Raw genomic sequence first — 21,366 nt, forward strand, 5'->3', positions numbered from 1 at the left:
GTCTGAAGCAAAGAACAAACCAACCGAGCAGATCTTTGGTCCATATGGTCCACTCTTAAAATAGTCCATATTCAGGCTAACAAGATGTAAAAGAAAAGGACAGACCTATTATGCTCTGGTATGTTTTAGGCTACCATTGGCTTCAAAAACTCCTCACATGAGAATCTATCCAGACCCTCACTAATATGATTTTCCAAGTTCTTTTTTTAAGGTTTTTTTTTTCCTTTACTCTAGAATTTAGTCTCCACCAAGTGGGTGCTGTGCTATGTTTGGAGGTGTTACAGAATATTGATTGTTCACCCACAGCCATTAAAGAGACAGGAGAACGTGGCCGTGGCACCTTCGAGACTGAGTAGGAGAAGAGAGAGAATAGGTCCATATAAACCCCTTAGAGGATGTTTATGAGAGCACAGCGGAGGAGGAATGTCAGCTTAAAAAGGAAGTGCTGTGCAAAACCACTGAGAGCAAGATGCATGTCAGTTGTCCTATCTGTACAGCTGGAGATGTTACCAAGAACCTGCATCTGTGTGTGTGTGTGTGTGAGAATGAGTGACTTGAGTGTGGATGAACTCTTACACTAAAGGAGGAGTTGTGTTTTTCCTGTGTGAGAATGCATGTGCAGTGACTTTGTGCAGTGTGCAGCATGGCTCAGATGTGCGTGGGTGTGCTGAGTGGGAGCACTGGGAGACTGAAGATGCTCTGTCCTGTTTCTCATAAAAGGAACAAGACTGGCTGAGCAAATGAAGCAAAATTTTGTTATTCTTTTTCTATTTGATTTAATCACCTTATTGCTATAAAGACAGACCACATACTAGAAAATGTTTGACAGGCAAACAAATCACTATATGGTGTAGGTGTTTATGAAAATGGTCTTGATAATGATAAATGCTTAAAATGAACATTTTATAGCATGCTGCATGGAGGCGCTGCAAAAGTGTACAATGAAATCATTTAATTGTCCTATTCAGAGCTAATATTTGTTGTATAAACTCCATTTGTGGTTTGTAATTGGTAGATGTAAAAGTTAGAGATGCCCAATTTTAGGTTATGAAACATTCATGAGCTCTATTGTGTAAAGAAACAGAAGAGAAACATTGTTTATGCTTCATGGAAGCCTGATCTCTCCAATTAGCAGGCCTGTTTATGTTGTACTAACAAAAGAAAAATGAGCAGTTTTGGCTGATGCACTGTACAAAAATCTCAACTTTACCACTTCACCATCACAACAACTGAGACAGAGGTGACACATTACATAAAAGGTACTGTTGGAAACAAACAGATCCTTAGCTTGAATTAATGAAATTTAAAACAGACATTTAACCATATATTTAAGGTGGATTTATTAGTATAACGCCATGATTCTACAGCAAAGTACAGCAAGGTACTATTAAATTTGTGCTAAAGCATAAAGGCTCTGACTATGAATATGAGATTTTCACACCTGATTTAATTTAAACAAGTCAAACCCACCAACACAACAACAGAGCATATCGAACCAGAGTCTCATAAGGTAAAGCTGTACCAAATGCATCTTGAAAAAAAGTGTAATTACTGCATGCTTACTGTTGTGGAAGATCAGATTTATAGAAAATGCTTGAAAAGGTGAAAAGACAACATACTTATGTGATCAAAAAAGATAATCAAGACTGCTGCAATCTGATTTACATAACTGAGAATAAATAGAACATACATAGCTACTTCTCTTTTAAATTTTAATCATTTTTGTAAGCAAGTGAAATCAGTAAATAATAGTCAAGATACAAGCATGTCAGAAAACAACGCAGAATAACAAATAATTTAAGCCACTAATTACACAAAGTCTAATGCTGATGCATACAAGGTTTATGCACAGACGGCATGAACGGAACCATCCAAAATAAGCCCTGTTTAGCATTTAGACATTCATTTTCACATTCACAGATCATCATCTAAAAACTAGCACACTACCAGAAGTTTCACAAGTACATGCAGTGAGTTGCAAATTCTGGGTCAAAGACATCCGTACTGATGATACTGCTGGAGAAGCAGAGGAGTGTTAAAGTTCACAAAATTCACATAACACACCCTCAAAACTGTTCATTTTCTACTGCTAATTTGTGTTGAAAAAGAAAATGACTCCTGGGGTAAAAAGGTGTGCCTGAACACCAGCCCAGCCACCTTATGCCAGCCAGCTCTCGCTACCTTACTTTCCCTCTTTCTTTTCATCCAGGTCAGAACAGGGGCGTCACTGCTCTGGCACAGATGTGTCGTCTCTCTCTACTGCCCCCGATCCTCCTGTCTCTAAAAACAGAAACAGGCAAGGCGTAGTCAAGCACTGCAGAGCCTGGAAAAACAGTTTCTATGACACTTTCTGTGTTGTTAAAGTCTTTGATACACAGTCACAAACTCTAAGGTTTTTTGTGCGTAGATCTATTGTACAAAACAAAGCACTACAAGACAACTTCTCATCGAGCTGCCACATAAGAAGGATTCATTTTCGTTTGAAGGTACTGTGTGATGCTGAGAACTTGATACCGTGTGATGGCTGGCATAATCAGTGAGCTCAAAAACCCACTTCTGCTGTGGAATGGGGGTCTACCCCAGTGGGTGCTCAGGATGCTGGGTTCCAGTCCGACAGGTCCATTAATTCTTCTCAGCCTTCCAACACATATACTGTACCTAAAGCACCTGAAGCTATAAATACATCTCCCACATAAGGATGCAAGGCATCCAGCAACTAGGTTAGGGTGAATTGTTGAAGTAAGTGCCTTGGGTCAACCTCATCCCCTAAAAACACTTTTTATCTTTCAGGAAAAGGTGATTTTATTTTATTTTATTTACTTATTTATTTTTGTGTACTAGGAATGTAAAGCCAGCTCTCACTTCTATAAGAAACTCTTTTGTAGAAGTAGAGGTTTTATTTATTACTGTTGTTACATGAAAGCCTGGCTTTAGTTTCTAGAAGCATAAAAAACAAATCAGCCTTTGTTTGTACTGATTAGCAGGTGTCTGCAGGAAAACAAAGAAAAACATTTTTTGACTGAATAGCTGAGTTCTGAAACAATTTCCTTGTCCACATAAAAATGCTTAAATTAAAAATAGGAAAACATGTTTATGACTGCTGTGAGCATGTAACTTGATATTTTCCAGATAAACTGATCAATCACAAATATCTTCTCTCTCTCTCCCTTAATTTATCAGCACATTTAGAAGCAGATTAATTTATAACCTTTAACAGAAGACTTAATTTGAAAGATTCAATCATTTGTTGCTGGAGACCTTATGGTGTAATTAAATGAGTTACTCAGTTATGTATTGCATTAATCACACTAGGGATAACCCATAGAGGGCTCTAATAGGTGTATTTAATTATGTATAGCTTATAAATGGTTTCATTTCCAGGTGTGTAAAATGGCAGATCAGTTATTTTACTGCATTATTGTCAAGTTGAAGTTGTGACCACAAAATATTCCCACCCTCATCTTACAATGAGACACAGGAATTCCTGATTTAAAAACTATTGTTCTACTATCAACATGCAGAATATCCTTAAAACTATTACATCTCATTCATCTGCATTATGTGTAACATTTGCTGGCTTATCACGTTAAATAGTGAATTCCTTTAACTCGAGATTTTTTGCAATCAAGTAAACCATTTCTATCACTCACCTTTTATCACCTACTGTAGATACAGCTCCTGATGGGAGCCTTACAGTCACCAGCCATAATGCCCTCTTTAATGGCATTATGTGACCTACTCTTATCCCTTGGTTCTACACCACTGACCTGTGTCCCCCTGGCTGCCGTTGAGCACATCCCCAGTGCTGCTCACCTCCTCCCCTTCCGTTTTATCCTCCGGCTTCATCTTCTTACGGGTCATGTGGCCACGGAAGCCAGCCTGGATCTTGGCAGCAGCCCTGTTGGCCTCAGGGTCATCCAGAGGAATGTCCATGATGTCCTCCTCCTCCTGGGGCCGGTTGCACTCCTCCTGCTGAGGTGACAACAAAGTAGTTGTAGTTTATCACAGTAGGAGGGCATATTACATGATCATGTGAGGATGTTTTCTTTCTGAAACTGGTGAGAGAATCTCGTCCTTAACAGATTGTGACACCATATTTTGTGAAGTTGCACACATCCTGTTATTTGTTACAGCAAGGGGTGTGTGCTTGTTGCAGACTGGCTCTATTTTATTGCATGACTTCAATGGGGCTTTCAGGACCATGATCTGCTATTATCAGTGAACTAAAAGCCATAAAACCTCACATTCAGCGGACAAAAGGCTTCACAACAGTCATGGAAATATTATCAGTTTATTACACAAAACAAAGCAAACTGCTGTTTTTCTATTGAGAAATAATAATCCACTTCGTTCACAGGAAGTATATTTTAAAAAATATCTTTCACGGAAATAAACACTTGTGCTGCAGCCGTCAGCCAAAAAAGATGACCCAGCAAAAGTGCTGCTGCAGTCAACACCAGCAGCTCATTCAGTGACTCAAAGTACAGCATCCACCATCCCAAAGGAAACATGGGGTGGGTGGAAAAGAAATTCTGGCTTGTCATAAAGTGTCAGTGGAATAGTGCCAAGGCTGTCGACAAGTTATGTAAACACCAGTTCAAATTCTGTGGCAAACACATATCAGCTACACCCTGTGCTTTTCTTATGGAAACAGATTGGCATTTCACACAAAGGCAGCCCACAGACCAAGCCCACTGTCATCCCACTACCTTGATGAAGCAGTGCATCATGTCTCCAGTGAAGCCCCTTCAGTGTAGGAGTGTGACCACCCACCTGTTCAGCCAGCATTCATTAGCCTCTCTGTCTGACTGCTCACTGAGCAGCCAGAAACCAGCTCTTTTACAGCAGCAGAGATGCAGAGCTGTTGCACTAGATTTTGCTGGCTACACACATTCTCATGGGTCTTATTGTTTTTATTGCCTTAGGGTCCCTAGACTTAATCTGACACTGATTGACTTGAAATATTCTGATGCAAATCTCATGTAATATTATCCACTTGATGCATGTAGCTTTTTATAATAGGGCTTTATATTTCTAACATATATTATACTCCAGCTAAATGACAAAATTACACGCTATACACACATTATCTAGTTTGAAGCAAACCAAACACTACTAATACCATTAGTAACTAACAAACTGAACTACTGAGTTAACTAAATGTGCATCTACTTTGGAACTGATCAGTGATTAAAAATTAAAAGAAAAAAAATTAAAGAAAGTTAATCTGAAGCTTCTACTTACATTGTGACAGTCCATGTCTTACTCTTAAAGATGACTTCAGGCTTCAGGTGAGCTGAGCTAGTATCACTTGTATGCCTCAGTTTCTATGTGGATCAAGCAATGCTCTCTGTAAATGAGTCTATGGTTTAATACAGATGCCTCACTGGCTTTTACTAACAATCACTGTATGTTCAGTAACACCCGCTCACGCACTGAGTGAGAGAGGGAGAGAGACATACAGTCAGAGAGAGAGGAAGGGAGAAAGAGGGAGGGAGGGAAAGAGAGACCTCCTACAAACATGACAGCATGTGTTCCATCTTTTCAGTCTCATTAAGGTTGCTGACCTACAGTGCTCACATTAATGGTACAGACCATTAACAGACGAAACATGGCCTAAAGACTTAAGAAAAAATGAAACAAAGTGAGTTTATAGACTATTTAAGTGATTTAATGTTTGACAGTTTTGACAGAGGTGAAAATGAGAAGTTTTAGTCTGTATAATAACGATCACACAAAATGACACTAGCACATATACAGAGCTTCACAAGAACTCACAAGTTTCACTGTTACAATAATAAATTCCACAAATAAAAACAGATGACCAACATAGAAATACTATGTAAAAGCCAGATGGTCATACAACAATAACTGCTGACTTTCAAATTCTACTAATAGCATTGAAAATAAAACAGTGTAAGCATCTTGGACTGTTTTACACTAGGAGGTGTTATAAATTTATTAGAGGCAGAGTGAGCTAACAACCCTCTTCATCCCTCTGATCCCAGCTGGTATGGCCGCCCACACTCCTCTGCCAGCCTCAGAGACAAGACGGAGAGAAACAGAAAACATCCATTTATCTGAGTTATATCTCTGACACTAATCTGCTCCTGCTGGTTTGCAAACCATTCAAACAATATGTTAAGTTATTCTCATCCCTAATTTCATTAAGCAGTCTGGCTTTATCAATCATTTCACTTTGTTCATTTGTAACAGTGATAATCACCATGTAATTAATTTTATTGTAATCAATCACAATGTTGTTAAGTCTGCTCATATTAGCCTAATCATTAGCTAGAACAGTATTTATCCACCTAAGATGACTAGTGTATAGCACGTCACTGTAGGCACTTGTTAACAATGAATTAACGCATAAAAGTTAAAAAGTAAACGATTCGGCAAGACATCTAAGGTATTGCAGCTAGTTCAGTGTTAGACCAGATGGCCTATATATTGTACTGTGCTGTCTTAGTTAAATCTCAAATAAGTCCTGTCACTAAGTATGCACTAACAAGTATGCAAAATAGCACTGTTTTACTGTTTAATAGTCAGTTGAAAACTGCTATTAAAGGTAGATTACTGATACAGATGGTGCCTAGCAACTATCAGCATCACCATCTCCTATTAATTCCATGACGACACGAAGAGAGAGCAGTATGGTGAGGGGTTACCATGGTAACATTCTTAGTACCCCTTCCTACACTCCCTCCCTGCATGTTTAGAGCCCTGTCGGTCCAGACAAATCAAACAGCGCTAACTGTGACAGCAGTAAAAACGTTAACGGCCTAATTCACAAGACAAATTGTTCAGCCTGTCTTTTATGATGATAGATTACTGAATCAAGTTTCAATCCGTGGAGGCTCTGGTTGCTCCCAAGAGGAGAGTGGATTTGGTGCTAACAAAGCCCCTGTATTACAGTTTTATGACCATGCGGCAGAATAAAGGCCTTCAGCATCAACTTCAACATGCGTGAATATGAACAAAGACACAGAATCTGGTGAACCTAGATTGAAACTACAATTTCTGTACTTTGCATTTAAGATGATTTGATTATGACATTGATGCTGACATTCAAAATTTAGCAGAGCAAGTACCATATGTCATCCACAAAATGAACTGGAGATATTTTCAGTCACCCTTCCCTAGAGAATCCAGGCGAGAAAAAGTGAGGACCTCTGTTGATCAGACTTGTCCTTGAAGGTTTTATTTATATATGCTACCTGAGACAGGAATTGGAGCACAGCAGACTATAGCCTAGCTAAAGACAGCTCTGTCTGAAATGGTATGAGTATTTAGCCTCAGACTGCTGTGGAGAAGCTGTGGTTTATATGCAAAACATTAAACTTATGACAGCAAATGATAAACAATGTATTAAGAAGAAGCATCAAACTTTATCGTCATTACTCTTTTAACCTAAGGCTCTGCAGTGTCATTTTCAGACCCAAGTGACCTTACCTCCCCTTGGTGGTCAGCAACTGTCCCATCTGCACTATGAGTGAGGGTGATGCTTTCCTCTTCACACGTTGCATCACTTTTCTCCTGTATGTCAGAATCAGCTGTTCCTTCTTCTGCCAGTTCCTCTGTTTCCTTTGATGTGACCTCCTTTTCATCCACTGTATCCTCTGGCTGTGACTCTACAAGTGTCCTCTGACTCTCCTCATTCTCCTCTGGTAGCTGTTGTGCACTTGCCTCAAAAGTTTCACTCTTTGTCTCCAGTGCAACAGTTGATATATTTGAATGGGTTATTTGTGATGAATGATTCTCCGCATCGTCATTATCAATTTTTTCATCCTCCGTCAAACTATAACCTTCTGTATGTAAGTCCTCTTTGTCTCCTTCAGCTCCTTCTATCACTTCATCTTCTGTAAAGTCAACGTTGTTTGACTTGGTCTCTTTTTCAGAATCCATTACCTGGTGAATTTCATCTTCATTATTACCGTTTGTATTATTTTCATTTTCATGATCGGTTTCATCCTCTGGTGCCTCTTCATCCGTTTTGGTGGTGGGCTGATGTGATGAGCTGATGTTTTTAACGCCTTTTCCCTTTTCATCATCGTCACTCTTGTTAAAATTAGAATAATCTGTATCCACCTTCTCCTTTATTATTTCAGATGTCTCATGTGGACTTCCCATTTTATCCTGTTCAGAGTGAACTTCCTTTTCAATTTCCTCCATTTCAGGTTCACCTTGGTCTTGTATAACAGATATCTTTTGGCTGGTTCCTACTGGACTGCCCTCATCTTCAAAGCTAATACCAACCAAAGAATCGTCTTTTGGTATACTGTCTAAACCACCCTCAATATCTGCTAAAACTTCACGAGTTTCCCCATAGTAAACTTCAATCTCTGTTCTTTCCTCCAGCGCAGTCTTTTCTTCCTGTTCTTCTGATTCTTGTTCATTGCCCTCAGGGATTTCGGATTCAGACAGTGATGGCTGTACAAGAATTTCCTCAGGCTGGAGTTTTAAGGTTTTTTCTTCGACAGTATGTGTATCATTTTCACCAGTCGCTCTTTCCAATATCTTCTGTTCTGTTTCTCCAAGCTCTGTTGCGCACACATCTACATCAGCCAGCCCAGAATATGGAAAGACCTCCACTGGTTCTTCAGTTTCAACATTTTCCTCTCCCTCTGAGTCTAAAATCTCCTCATCTACAGCTACAGGCTCCTCAATACCTCCCTTATCTTCTTCCATTCCTAACTCCTGAGCACACACATCTACATTTAAAACCCCAGAGAATGATAACTCTCTGGACTCTAACTCAGACTCACATATATCCTGGTCTTCATCATTAGACTCCCTGATAACTTGATCAAGTTTAGTTATTGTTGAGCCTTTCTCATCCTCTGTCTCACTCAGTTCATTTGATTGTACATCTGCAACTGGGAGCTTGTTGATCACTTCTTCTGAAAGTCCACTTTCCACTGACATGCTCTTCTCTGTAATATCGTGTTTTTTTTCTTCTGTGCTTTCAGTAAAAACAACCTCTTCAGGCATATGTTGTATTGTGGAATAATTTGAGGCTTCTACTGAATGACTTAATTGATCTTCAGTTTGGGACTCCTCTGGTATATCTCTAAAAAATACCAATCAAAGTGAAAAATCTAAGGTGAGAAATGTTCAATATGACAGTGAAAAAAATGTAAGCAATAAAAGTGATTTAAGTGATGCTTTTTCAAAACAACACAATGCCAGAACGCCTCTGTGACACTCATCTGGAGCTTGTGACTGTCTTGCTGCTGCTGGCGGCATCCTGTTGATCAGTCCTGCTCTTTCTTCTCAGCCTTGACGCTGTAAACCTAACAGTGCTTTCAGTACTGAGCTGTCTGTGCTACTTCCGGGCCTCTATTCTACAAAGTATGTTGAGTGATTGCAGTATGATAATTGCAGTTTTGTGCTTAAGAGTGTGCACATTTTTCTAATTTTATTTTCCTGAACACCTGAACGAAATCCACAGCAACTCCACACAAAACCTAACACCAAAGGAGAATATAAACCTAATAAAAAATATGAAACAAATATATTTTATTTCTGTCTCTTTGCTTCTCACTATCCTTTCCCTTATGTTGATATTTGCCCTTTCCTGTAGCTCCTCCTTGCTGTTTACAACATATAAGGTGAGACTCACTTTGTTACAGCTGTTGCAGTCTCTTTTTCAAATCTAGCCTGTTGGGAGATAAAACAAACAACATTAAAGGTGTAGTGGTGGAAAGATTATAGATATGGTGAGAGTAGTGGTTTATGCATTGTAGGCTGTCTTAGTACAGTACCTCAGTAGTCTTGAATGCATGGTTGTTGTAGAATCTATCTTCCATTTTAGCAGCCCACTCAGCAGGATCCATGCCACTCTCTGCAAGCAGAAAGTAAATTATGTGACAGCAAAAGTCTAATGTGATAACATTTAATGCTGCAGTTACCTTCTCTGCGTTTCAGAAGCGTGTCGAAGTACTGTGCTGCATATTTAGGGATGTCTTCAGGTTGATCTCTCAGGACTTCTCTGGCCAGTCCCTCTAGGATGGTCCCAAATCCTCGCGGTACCCGCAGGTGTGTGTTAGAAAAAGGCACTGACATTTTTTAGTTACACTGGACCGGTAACTGCTGTGACAGCTAGAAATATCTAACCAGGAGAAATCGAAGTTTAATTTACCTCGGTATTTAACTTCCCCCCTGGTTTACAGCGTGAAAGGGGACAGAAGCTTGAAACAGGAACTTATGACAAAATATTAACTAACGTTACTTAGTTAAGGCCTGAGTTACTGTAGCGAACAAGTCCACAGACACCGCTAAAATATATATTCATTAAGACTTAAAAAATGTCAAAGCATGAGCTAAATAATTAGTTACAACTGCTGTCTGAAATAACCTGCAATTCACACACACCTTTATTTTAATGCTACCAAGAGTAACTTAACGCTAGCTAGGCTTCTGTGTTTTGTTGACAACCGTTTCTAGGCAACGACGGGTTTAACTATGGGAAATGATTAGGCTCAAATTGCATAAAGTCACCAGAAACAACGTCTTTATTGGATATAGATGCGGATTAATTAAAAAAACATATCACACATAAAATAAACAAAATCCTATATGTACATATGCAATAAAATTACTTAACGACAGAATAACGTGAACGTTTTTAGGCGTGTACAACATAAAAAACAAAACGAAACAAAACCGAGTTTTCGTCTCCCCGGGCGTCAGTCAGGCGTAAGTGATGACCGCATACTCAGAGTTGGTGCTCATCTTCCGGCTGACTTCTTTGGGCATGTGCACGTGCAGTCTGTCCGCTGAGCGTGAGGCCTGCAGGTGACACCTTGATTCATCCCCCCACCACTGAGGGGGCAGCAGAGACATGAAGAGAATATGGTATGTTATGTTATTACTGCAAATGTACATACAACAATAAAATTCAATTTAAAAAAGTCATTAAAATGGTACCAGCCAGGTAACTGCTGATTCATTTGAACTGGTAGCCTATATACTGTTTAGCCATTGTGACTCTTTGCACATCACCGGCAACAATAAAATACTGTGGGCATTTACCAGCCTTAGATTCATGTACATGCAAAGTTGTAAAGTTTTGCTCAAAGAATAGAGAATAAACTTTTATGAATATGGGGTTTAGTGAGATAAAAGTGACTAATGTGGACATTTTATTCTTATCTTATATCTCTCACCTCATTTTGATCTCCAGGAGTCAAGTAGCCAACCTGAGTGAGCTCTGGTGTACTGACACCTCGGACAGTAATCATTATGTCAGCATATGGAACTTCAGTGTCACTTTCATTATCTGGGTCAAAAGAATTATTTAATTTTTAGCAACTGTTATAATATATAATCTTCATATAAATTACATGAAAAGAAAAATGTTACTAGAGATGATCTTACCTGGTGTAGGAATCCTCAAAGTCACTCTTTCACTTTGTGCTGACAGTGATCCTGGGGAATATGACAAGTATGAATGGCAGGCCTGTTTCTGCAGGGTAAAATTCTCACATTTCATTTTTGATATTTCAAATTGTTTACCTTTCAGTGGAGATAGAACGGCACTGGATGGTAGTGGTGAGCTAAAATAGTGATAGTGGATAATTAAATAATATAAATAATCAAATCATAGACCTTTAATGGTTTTTGAAACCATAGATTTAAGATTTGTTCTCAAACTATACTCACCCAGACCTGGACTCAACAGACTCCCCTGCAATGTGTGATAAATATTAATGCAATGATCTGCAGATAAAATTCTTTATTACTCCATTCAGAATTGCTATTTTTTTGAGTAAGAATATGATCACAAGGTAGTATTTTGGAATCACCTTTGCCACTCCATCTCTGTCTATTCTGGTGCAGGCACAGGTAAGCAGCCAATGCTGAAAGCACCATGGCCACAGCAACAGTGACTGCTGCTAAAACCTTAATTCCCACAAATTCTCCTGTGAACAACAGCAGTATTAACTTGGATTGTATTGTTTAAAAGGGCAACCTTATTTTTCAGTTCCACACTTATATGTACATAATTATAGAAAATATAGTTACACATTATCTAAATATAATGTAGATAATCTGTAGATATTCTGCACTGTTTGACAGTGTTCTCTCTCACCTCTACCTGAATCTTCTGGCTTAGCAGGGAGAGATGCTGGGAAATGTAAAGAACAGTAAAAATAAATGAAAGTGATGTGTAAAAATAATGTATAGTTAGAAATATTTTGTATCAGACATCTTAATTAGTTACTTGAAAGTTACTCACTTGTGCAGTTTGGGGCACTTGTTTGAGCTAAAACACAAAAACAAAATTATATCAAATGTATAGCCTCCTGAGACCCAGCCCACTGACTTGTGTCCCTTGTAGTGGACAGTTTGTTTACACAAAAACGGTCCTATGATCCACTACAGTGGACATGCTATAAAATTAAAAATAAAAATAAATTAAAAAAAGTCTAAATAGTAACATGTTTTTTTTAAACCAAAAATAGGTAGGAAATTACAAAAAAGAAGAAATTGGAAGACACTTATTTTCCTCGGTTCTCAGGAGGATATCTGGATTTACTGGATTAATAGCATTTGCTTATGAAAATGTTTATCTACCTTCAAGTTGCAGTAAAACAGTAAGCTCTATTTTGCGTGGAAGTTGAGGGTCCTCTGTATCTTCTGTGTAGCAAGTGTAGTTCTTGAGATCTTCAGTGGACACATTTGACAGATGAAGAGAGGTTGTGCAAAAGCTGCTTTTGCTGTATTTCCCAAGACAACCAGAGTTGTCTGATGCTTTCCTCCAACAGCCACGAACAAATCCAGTGGAGCAGTTGTAGCTACAATTTAATGTCAGAGAGTCCCCTAATGCGACAGTCAAATCAAATGATGTCTTCATGTAAACACAACTCAGCAAATCTGCAAAGAGAAGAAATTTCAGTATTACAATACATACAGAGCATGATTTTATAGATGTGTACATCAATGTTTAATTGCTAATGACAAATATATATTGCTTACCTTGTGTTACCAAAAAAAGGAGCGAAATGAAGTGGACTGAGCTCATTGTTATTGTTCTTGCTTTTCTGATTCCTGCTGCCTCAAAAAAAATCAAATATTGTGCGCTCTTGTAGTTTGGCGACGCTTGCACCTGCAGAAAAATATTGAAATACCCACGTACAAGCTCCAGCTCTTGGGTTAGAGTACAGGAAGTGGTATACAACAGGATTTAAAGCTAGCTAAAAATAATTCAGAATTTTCCATATATTCTATCTTACTTCCTGTAAAGTACACTTCTGTTGAAAATGTTAAGGACCAAATCATATTTTAAAATATGACACACCAATGACACAGTATTGTAGTTAAATAAAACAAATTCTATGTAGACATTAATACCACAAAACAAACATTGTGCACCTGGTTTGAAATAAAGATTCAGTATACCATAATGTGGTTTGTTATCTGCAGATGCACCACTGCAGCTCGCTTTCTCCCTCAAGAGAGGTGTTTGACATTCATTTACCACTTTAATTAAATTACTCACTGTTAAATCCTCACTCTTTGAAGAATAAAATGGTGTTTTCTGATAAAATTCAATATTAGCTGAATTTAATTTAAACATATCTGATATTGTATATCTTTCCCATATTTTACTTTGATTGTAGCTTTTTAATTAATTACACAGGTTGCATAAGTAATGGGCTGATCCACTATCAGAGACTATATATGAGTTGGTTTGCACTCATACATTATGAAAATGGAAGGTACTGTTACAGAATTGCACACCATTATCAGCTAGAGCAGCCACCCGGGAATCACATTTCACACTCTTGTTTCACTTTCAGTGACTGAGAGCCTCTCACTTTTGTGCCTTTAAATAGTCATGTCAGCTCAGACCAAACAGACATGAATGAAAATATACAAATAACTCTGACAGTGTGGACTTTATTATAGATTCAATGATAATGTGCTCATGGAAAATAATGAATCTGTTCTATTTTTTAGCTCTATGGATTTTTCTGCTGCTGATGCAATTTGGACTTGCCTTAGGTAAGAGCAATGAGTGTTATAAGGTGTATGTATGTATGTATGTATGTACATATATATATATATATAAGTTTAAGGAGAAGCAAAACTTGACAATCAAAGTTACTGACCAACAGACTTCTACATCCTTACTAACATTAATTCATTTGTACAAGAATCATCTGAAAGGAATGCAGGCTCCCTCCCCAGCGATGACACAGACTTCTATCAGTGTGCAGAAGGAAAATACGTCTCTCATCAGCTTTGTTTAGAATGTCCTGCCGGTCATTTGTAAGTCATCAACTGTCTTTAATGACTTTAGTATGTGCACCAAAACAATATGTAGATAAACTCTTAATAATACATACAAGTTTGTTTAGTTCCTTTGAAAGTTCCTTTAGCCTCTACTATGAAGACATGTTAAATAAAATTAATTATTATGTTTATATGATGTAGCTGTCCTGGAAATGTATCTGCACCTCATCGGTGTCCAGCAGGTACATTTAACCTCTACACAGGAAAAAGTAGCATCTGCGACTGCAAGGTAAAAGACCACTAAGAAAAAAACAAAAAAAAAGCATCTTCATTAGTGGAGATCTATTCAATTTAATTTGTGTCTGAAACACCCGAAACACTGTACTTGATTTGTATGATCTGTAGTGTCATCACTACATTGTCTTAATTTAATTCCTACGTGTTTTAGCCTTGTTTCCCAGGTCTGATCAGTTCAGAAGACAGAGTGGACTGTAGGCTATGTCCTGCCGGTTTCTCATGTGATCCAGTCATTGGGAGCCTGTCTTTGTGCCCCCCAGGACAACATTCTCCTGAAGGGATTGTACAGTGCCTGGCCTGCCCTGTAGACTCTATCTGCACTTATGGATTCCCTCATAAGGTAACGATTAAAGCAGACTATTTCAGTTCCATCAAAACTTGTACATGCTCCATCGTCCAATAAATTACAAATTTTTGTTTGTCTTAAGTAAATCTTTTGCTTTTTGTCCTTGCTTCTTTATTTAACTCATATATATTTTACAGTGTGGGCCTGGCAAGGAGCCCAGTTCAGATCACACTGTGTGTAATGACTGTCCCCCAGGCTTCTATTCCACTGTTTGCACTATCCATTGTCTGCAGTGTCCAGCAGGTAGTGCAATAATAAATAAAACATACACATATCTAATCTGTTCCCATCCTGTTTTTGACTTAATAGTAGATTTGTAAATAAATTAATTAGAATGTGTCTACCTGCATTAGGAAGTTACTGTCCAGACAGTGGGATGGCACACCCGCTTCCATGTCCTCCTGGCTGGTCTTCAGCACCAGGACAGACATATTGCTATAGCTGTAATGATACGTCCTTATTCTGTGGGGGAACTGTGGCTCCCCGCTGGAGCCAACCAGGCCACAGATCTAGTCAGTCAATCACCTGTCGACCAGGAACATACAAAGATGCAAGGGAAGAAGTAGTGTGTGTTGTCTGTCCAGTAGGTTAGTGTTTAAAACTGCATACTGTCATTTATATTTCTGTTTTCTTTCATTTTGAAAGAAGCCTAATATGTGTCTGTACATGTTTTATTTATTTCTATTTATTTTTGCTCCAGGTCATTACTGTGTAGGAGGTATAGCTGTACCTTGTCCTGCCGGGACTTACGGCCCTAAAGAAGGTCTCCAGAGGCTGAGAGACTGCACAATCTGTCCTGCAGGTAGGTATTGATAGTGGCACTTCTCTGGTATTGTTACACTCACAGTTTCATTCAAAGATTACAATATGTGCAGAAAAATCACTATACCTTTCTCAAGCCTAATCTGCTGGTTAAACTTAGCTAATTGTTTTGCATGTCTTTACCATACATGAAAATATCTATAAATAATTTTCTCTAGGGTTTTACTGTTTGGAAGGCAGCTCACAGAGACCTACCTCCCAGTTCCTGTGCCCACAGGGCTATTACTGTGAAGAGGGCACTGCCACCCCTCATGGATCACCTTGTCCTGTTGGTACAGCTGGGGAACAACTGGGCCAGACAAGTAGGGCAGCCTGTAAGAGATGTAGAGAAGGACGCTTCTGTCCTGCAGGTAAGTCTTAACACTAATACAATGACTTCAATGGAGCAAAAATACTATTAAATAATAAAAGAAATACTAAACAGATGTGTCACAGTTAAATAACTACCACCATATTTGAAGAAGGTACATGTGTGTATGTGTGTGTGACAGGCTCTTCAGGTCCTGGCTTGCCCTGTGCACGGGGGAGATATTGTCCTGCTGGCACCTTGGAAGAAGTCATATGTCCTCCAGGCACCTTCACTCCTCACCAAGGGGCAATCAGTGAGTTTACCATTTGACTGTTTTAGACTCACCGCTCATCAAAAAATATCAGTCATTGATTTTACATTTGTTATTTATTTATAAATGAAACAAAAAACCTCAAAAGCTCAGTTTAAACTAACATCATCAAGGGCTCAGAGATTATATATAAAAATCAGAAGCACTGTCTAGTTTCCATGATGAACAAGACTGTATAGATGTGAAATTGCAACAGATGTATGCCAAGAGGGCAAAGAGAGAAAGAATCTAATTTAGGAATATGTAGCAACTGTCAAAGGCAAGCTGAACCTGGGAGTGCAATACAGAAAAAATGATGGATGGCTGTGAAAGGAAAATTTACTACGTACTAAATAACTGATACCCTTAAATTAACCTTATTGAGAACCTAATAAGGAAGGTCTACAGTCTTAAGACATCTTAAGACAACTCTCTTCTCCAGGTGTGAAGGACTGTCTCAAATGCCCAGCTGGTTTCTACTGCCCAGAGGGGACAAGTGACCCTGTGCCCTGCCCACCAGGCTCTTTCAACCCCTTAGAAGGTCAGGATGAATTGGTTGATTGCAGAGAGTGCTATGCAGGGAAGGCCTGCACACAGGTAGCGCTCAGGGCACCTGATGTGGACTGCATGCAAGGGTAGGTATGCCCTAAAAATGTCTCTTCAGGTGTCTAACTTTTCTGTAATCCTGTTATTGCCTTAGTGCTCTATCACTGTGATCAATTTTTCTAAATCTTGATAGGTTTGTATGTCCTCTTGGATCCTCTAAACCCAACGCCCCAACCAATGCCTGCCCACCAGGGACACTGAGCAATCGCACTGACCTCACTGACCGCTCGCAATGTCAGCAGTGCCCGGCAAGATATGCATGTCTTCGAGGTGCCAATTATCTTTACACTTGTACATGCTCCTTTGGCCTTTAAAATCAATGGTAATTCATTGTATCAGATGAGATGGATTTAGTTGCTTAACCATAATGCAGCTGGGTGATACAGTATACAGCACTGTGATGACCATGTGCTATGAGTCAACATATTCACATAGTGTCAATATGTGTTAAACTAGGCCTAAAAATTTATTTTATATGTTTTTAGGCTTACTTAATTTAACTACCAATTTGACCACTATATCCACAATAATTACATATTTAAATTGTGTAAACATGTTTTTAAAAGCTGTGATAAGCATTCCCAAAATATTGTCTAATCATATTACCATAGCTTTCAGCTAGTTTTCCCACTTTGATTTGTAAATTGTTTATGCTCTATCAGGAACTGGTGGTATCCAGAGACCGCCACTTTCCTGCTTTGCAGGGCATTATTGTCCTCCTGGGACTATGTTTCCCACCCAGTACAAGTGTCCTGTGGGGACATGGAGTGGTCAGAGTGGGTTGGAAGCTGAAAGTGAGTGTCAGACATGCCCAGAGGGCTGGTACTGCTTGGCTGGGTCTGGAGTTCCATCAGGTCGATGCAGCTCTGGACACTACTGTCCTGAAGGTACACATCAGTGTGACAAAAGTGGTAAAAGACAGTATCTAACTTAAATTAATAGCCTACATTCATTTCAAAACTCTATGTCACATAAAGTATCTTTAAAGTATTAAATGTGTTGGTTTGTAGTCTTAAAGAGTAAATCCAGCTTTTCCACATGAAAAAAATATTTTTTCTCTTGTAGAGCTGCAATCATGAGTCATTCATGTGGATATAACTATGTTGATGTTGCATCACCAGGGACTGCATATGGCACCCAGTTTCCTTGCCCTGCAGGCACCTACAGCATCCAAATGGGCAACAGACACAGAGAAGACTGTCTGATTTGTCCCGAAGGCTCCTTCTGTCAGCAGGGCACATCCAAACCTTCCCCCTGCCCACCGTAAGCAATAATTTGTTGAATTTTACAAGGAAGATGTAAGAATGATGATGGTGAGGCTAATATGGAATTTGCTATATTGGGTAAAATGAAGGATTAAGCTGGTGTAATGATTGGGATTTATTATGTTCACTCTGTCCTGTCTTTCTCCAGCTCCACATTTCGCCGTCTGAAAGGAGGCCAGAGGCTGGAGGACTGCTCCGCTTGCCCTGCTGGCTATTTTTGTCCCCACTCAACCACTGTCACCCCGAGAGTCTGTGGAGCTGGCAGCTACTCTGTAAGGTCCTATCTATAACGCTGCCTAATATGACTGGTCAATTAACAGAGTCAGTGGAAACCAGAGCTAGTGTTTTGTCTTGTCCTTCCATAAGACATTCTGATTGATATTGACTTACATTAGTCACCATGTATGTACATTTTTAAATATCCTCAAGAAGTAGGGTTAAAGTTAAATGTTATTATAATTTATCTTTTGCTCTCAACATTGAATCAATAGAAATATTATTCCAGCACCTTCCAAGTTATTGTATAGCCTCTTATCGCTCTGTGTTTTGCAGTGTCCCTCCCCCATACTTGATATCTTTAACTTCTACTCTCTGAATCTTCCTTCACGTTCTTGTGTGTAGGACGAAGGCTCTGTGGAATGTTCTCCGTGCTTGCAGGGCCACTACTGCAGTAATGAGACCACTAGTGAGGAACTCATGTTAAACGTCATGGTGTGCCCCCCAGGCTTTCTCTGCTCTCAGGGTTTGGCCAGAGACCCTCAGCGCTCAGCCACCCTCTGTCCTCGAGGCTTCTTCTGCCCTGGAGGAGGCATTGTGAGTCACACAACAATATACAGTACTTGCTAAAAGAAGACTTTTCTATAGTTAATATGATCAGTTTTTTCAATGTCCATTAAACTACCTGCAAATGATGTCCCTCATAGGATCCCAACCCCATACCTTGCCCCAATGGTACATACAGTGAATTTCCAGGTCTCCGTGATATGAGTGAGTGTGTCCAGTGTCCTGAAGGAAAGTACTGTTACTCCGAACAGCCTCAAGAGCAACCCCTCACCAGCCCTGTAAGACCGCAAATGAATGTTTTTTTAGAGATGTCATAACATAGATTATAGGTGGGCATAAATGATTAGAAACCATAAACTGTACATATAAAAAATAAATTGAAAATAAATGACATGATTATGTTGCATCGTTTCAGACAGGGACATGTCCTGATGGGCACTACTGCCCCCTAGGGACTGGCTACCCATACACCCACCCCTGCCAGCCTGGTCAATACAGGAACAACACACTTGGTCACCATGGGAAGGCATGTGTTTCATGTCCATCTAGACAATACTGTGGCAGACCAGGAACTCACATGCCCTCAGTCTGTCCACAGGTGAGAATCTTTAGCATTTTAAAAACTCTCACATTGCCTGAACAAACACAGTGTAACCTCTGCTCAGGTGTCCTGGCCACTACATTTGTAAAATCCTACATACTGAGAATTGGTTTCTTTCTCTCTGTCTCTCTTTCATAGGGCTTTTACTGTCCAGAGGGCACTTCTGCTCCAGAACCTTGTCCTGAAGGAACCTACAGCTCACGCTCTGCTCTCAGTGAGGGGGCTGAGTGCTCCCCTTGTGGTGGAGGCCAGTATTGCACTGGTGTGGGACTCTCAGAGCCCTCTGGAAGCTGCAAAGAGCGATTCTATTGCAGAGAAGGAGCCAAGTCTGCAGTATGAGAATGCTATTTTAATAATTTATTAAACAGAGGTTATTAGACATTAATTCTTAATTTTTATCTTCACTTATTTTGAATCTCATTAGTTCACATGAAGTGGTTTCTAGTCTTCCTTGGGTCCACTAGTAAATTCACTGAAATCTTTAATTTTAATTTAATTCTAATCTTTTCTAACTGACTTATTCCTGCAAACAGAGTAGAGGAACTGTCTGTATCAATATCAATCAACTCATATAGGGAAACATTACAGTGCTATGTATTTCAATTATAGTAAACTTTGCTTCAGGCACTTAAAAAGCAGACCATATTTACTTTACATTTTGGTCAGCTGTTAAATGTATGTACTGTGACTATGTGCAGACTCCAGTTGATGGTCCAACAGGAGGTTTGTGTCCAGCAGGAAGTTACTGCCCTCTAGCCTCTTCTTCTCCCCTCCCCTGCCCACCCGGCACCTTCAGCAACAGCACTGGTCTCAGCAGGCTTGAGGAGTGCCTGACCTGTCCACCAGGGTAAGGCCACTTACTGTTTTTATGGTAATTTGGTTTTTTACATATCAGCTTATTTTTACGAGGCCCATGTAAATGGGAAACCTATGTAACTCTTCCTGTCAGTTTTTATTGTTTAGGTTACAACAACACGTCACCTGCAGGTCTTTGTTTTCCTGGTTTCTACTGTACTGGTGGCTCAGATTCACCTGTTCAGAATGAAGCAGAAAAAGGTCATTATACCTTGGAGGGCGCATTCAGGCCACAACCTTGTGCCCTTGGTACTTTTCAGCCGGTAAGAAATAATCCATACAGTATAGCATATGTACATCACCGAGCGCAGCTGCTCTCAAGGCATACTGCTAAAGGTTTATTATGTGATGATGCCATATTGAAGTTTTTGACCTTGTCTGTAACTCCCCCACAGCATCGAGGTGCACAGTCATGTGTGGAGTGTCAGGGAGGCAGACTGTGTAACCAGACCGGCTTGTCCCAGGCACGACTCTGTCCCGCAGGACACTATTGTCCTCCAGGGTCTTCCATTGCTCGCCCCTGTCCTCCAGTCAGTATCTCTGTGTCAGTTAGTATGTGTCTGTGACAATATAGGTGTCTATTCAGCTGTTCTTCAGTCTACTTGTTAATCTGTCACATCTCTTTTATTTCTGCACTGTAGCTTTATACATTTCATTTACCCTCTACAATACTCATTTATTTCACCTTGTAAAATTAGGATATTTTATTTATTCAGGGCTCTTACTCTGACCAGACGGGGGGCGATTCTGTGCAGCACTGTCGGCCATGTGAGGCTGGTTGGTTCTGCAGCAGAGCTGGTCTCTCTAATCCTCAGGATCTCTGTAACCCAGGACACTACTGCACCTTCGGAGTCTCCACTGCCTCTCCAGTAAGACATGATAAAGTCGTAATATGAACCTATAAGAGAAGCATAGTTACATATAAGCATTTTAAGAAATATTTTTTGT

At 39.6% G+C, this 21,366-nt stretch overlaps 2 protein-coding genes across 2 annotated transcripts; both read right to left on the reverse strand.

Moving 5' to 3' along the window:
* Window positions 1-1,427: 1,427 nt before the first annotated feature.
* Window positions 1,428-10,492, reverse strand: nrgnb (neurogranin (protein kinase C substrate, RC3) b). Its single transcript, XM_026313411.1, has 7 exons — window positions 9,915-10,492; window positions 9,768-9,847; window positions 9,626-9,663; window positions 7,416-9,073; window positions 5,245-5,261; window positions 3,768-3,969; window positions 1,428-2,280 (listed from the first exon to the last, which is right to left on the reverse strand). The coding sequence occupies exons 1-7, from the start codon at window positions 10,066-10,068 to the stop codon at window positions 2,225-2,227; spliced, it is 2,205 nt and encodes a 734-aa protein (XP_026169196.1). The 5' UTR covers window positions 10,069-10,492; the 3' UTR covers window positions 1,428-2,224.
* A 3-nt stretch (window positions 10,493-10,495) lies between these two features.
* LOC113124794 (uncharacterized) lies at window positions 10,496-13,109 on the reverse strand. Its single transcript, XM_026297906.1, has 10 exons — window positions 12,985-13,109; window positions 12,583-12,882; window positions 12,245-12,271; window positions 12,098-12,133; window positions 11,811-11,927; window positions 11,668-11,692; window positions 11,521-11,561; window positions 11,383-11,433; window positions 11,172-11,284; window positions 10,496-10,827 (listed from the first exon to the last, which is right to left on the reverse strand). The coding sequence occupies exons 1-10, from the start codon at window positions 13,028-13,030 to the stop codon at window positions 10,696-10,698; spliced, it is 888 nt and encodes a 295-aa protein (XP_026153691.1). The 5' UTR covers window positions 13,031-13,109; the 3' UTR covers window positions 10,496-10,695.
* Between the last annotated feature and the right edge of the window lie 8,257 nt (window positions 13,110-21,366).

The sequence above is a fragment of the Mastacembelus armatus genome, chromosome 13 (assembly GCF_900324485.2).
Source record: "Mastacembelus armatus chromosome 13, fMasArm1.2, whole genome shotgun sequence".
NCBI classification, from domain to species: domain Eukaryota; kingdom Metazoa; phylum Chordata; class Actinopteri; order Synbranchiformes; family Mastacembelidae; genus Mastacembelus; species Mastacembelus armatus.

Excerpts from the sequence above, each read along its gene's own strand:
- nrgnb (XM_026313411.1), bottom strand. The coding sequence starts at position 10,068 with ATGTCAGTGCCTTTTTCTAACACACACCTGCGGGTACCGCGAGGATTT. Across the intron at positions 9,848-9,914 it reads GCTTCTGAAACGCAGAGAAG|AGAGTGGCATGGATCCTGCT; the intron begins GTAACTGCAGCA and ends TTCTGCTTGCAG. Across the intron at positions 9,074-9,625 it reads ACTGCAACAGCTGTAACAAA|AGATATACCAGAGGAGTCCC; the intron begins GTGAGTCTCACC and ends GGTATTTTTTAG.
- LOC113124794 (XM_026297906.1), bottom strand. The coding sequence starts at position 13,030 with ATGAGCTCAGTCCACTTCATTTCGCTCCTTTTTTTGGTAACACAAG. Across the intron at positions 12,134-12,244 it reads AAGTGCCCCAAACTGCACAA|CATCTCTCCCTGCTAAGCCA; the intron begins GTGAGTAACTTT and ends TACATTTCCCAG. Across the intron at positions 11,434-11,520 it reads CGTTCTATCTCCACTGAAAG|GATCACTGTCAGCACAAAGT; the intron begins GTAAACAATTTG and ends CATATTCCCCAG.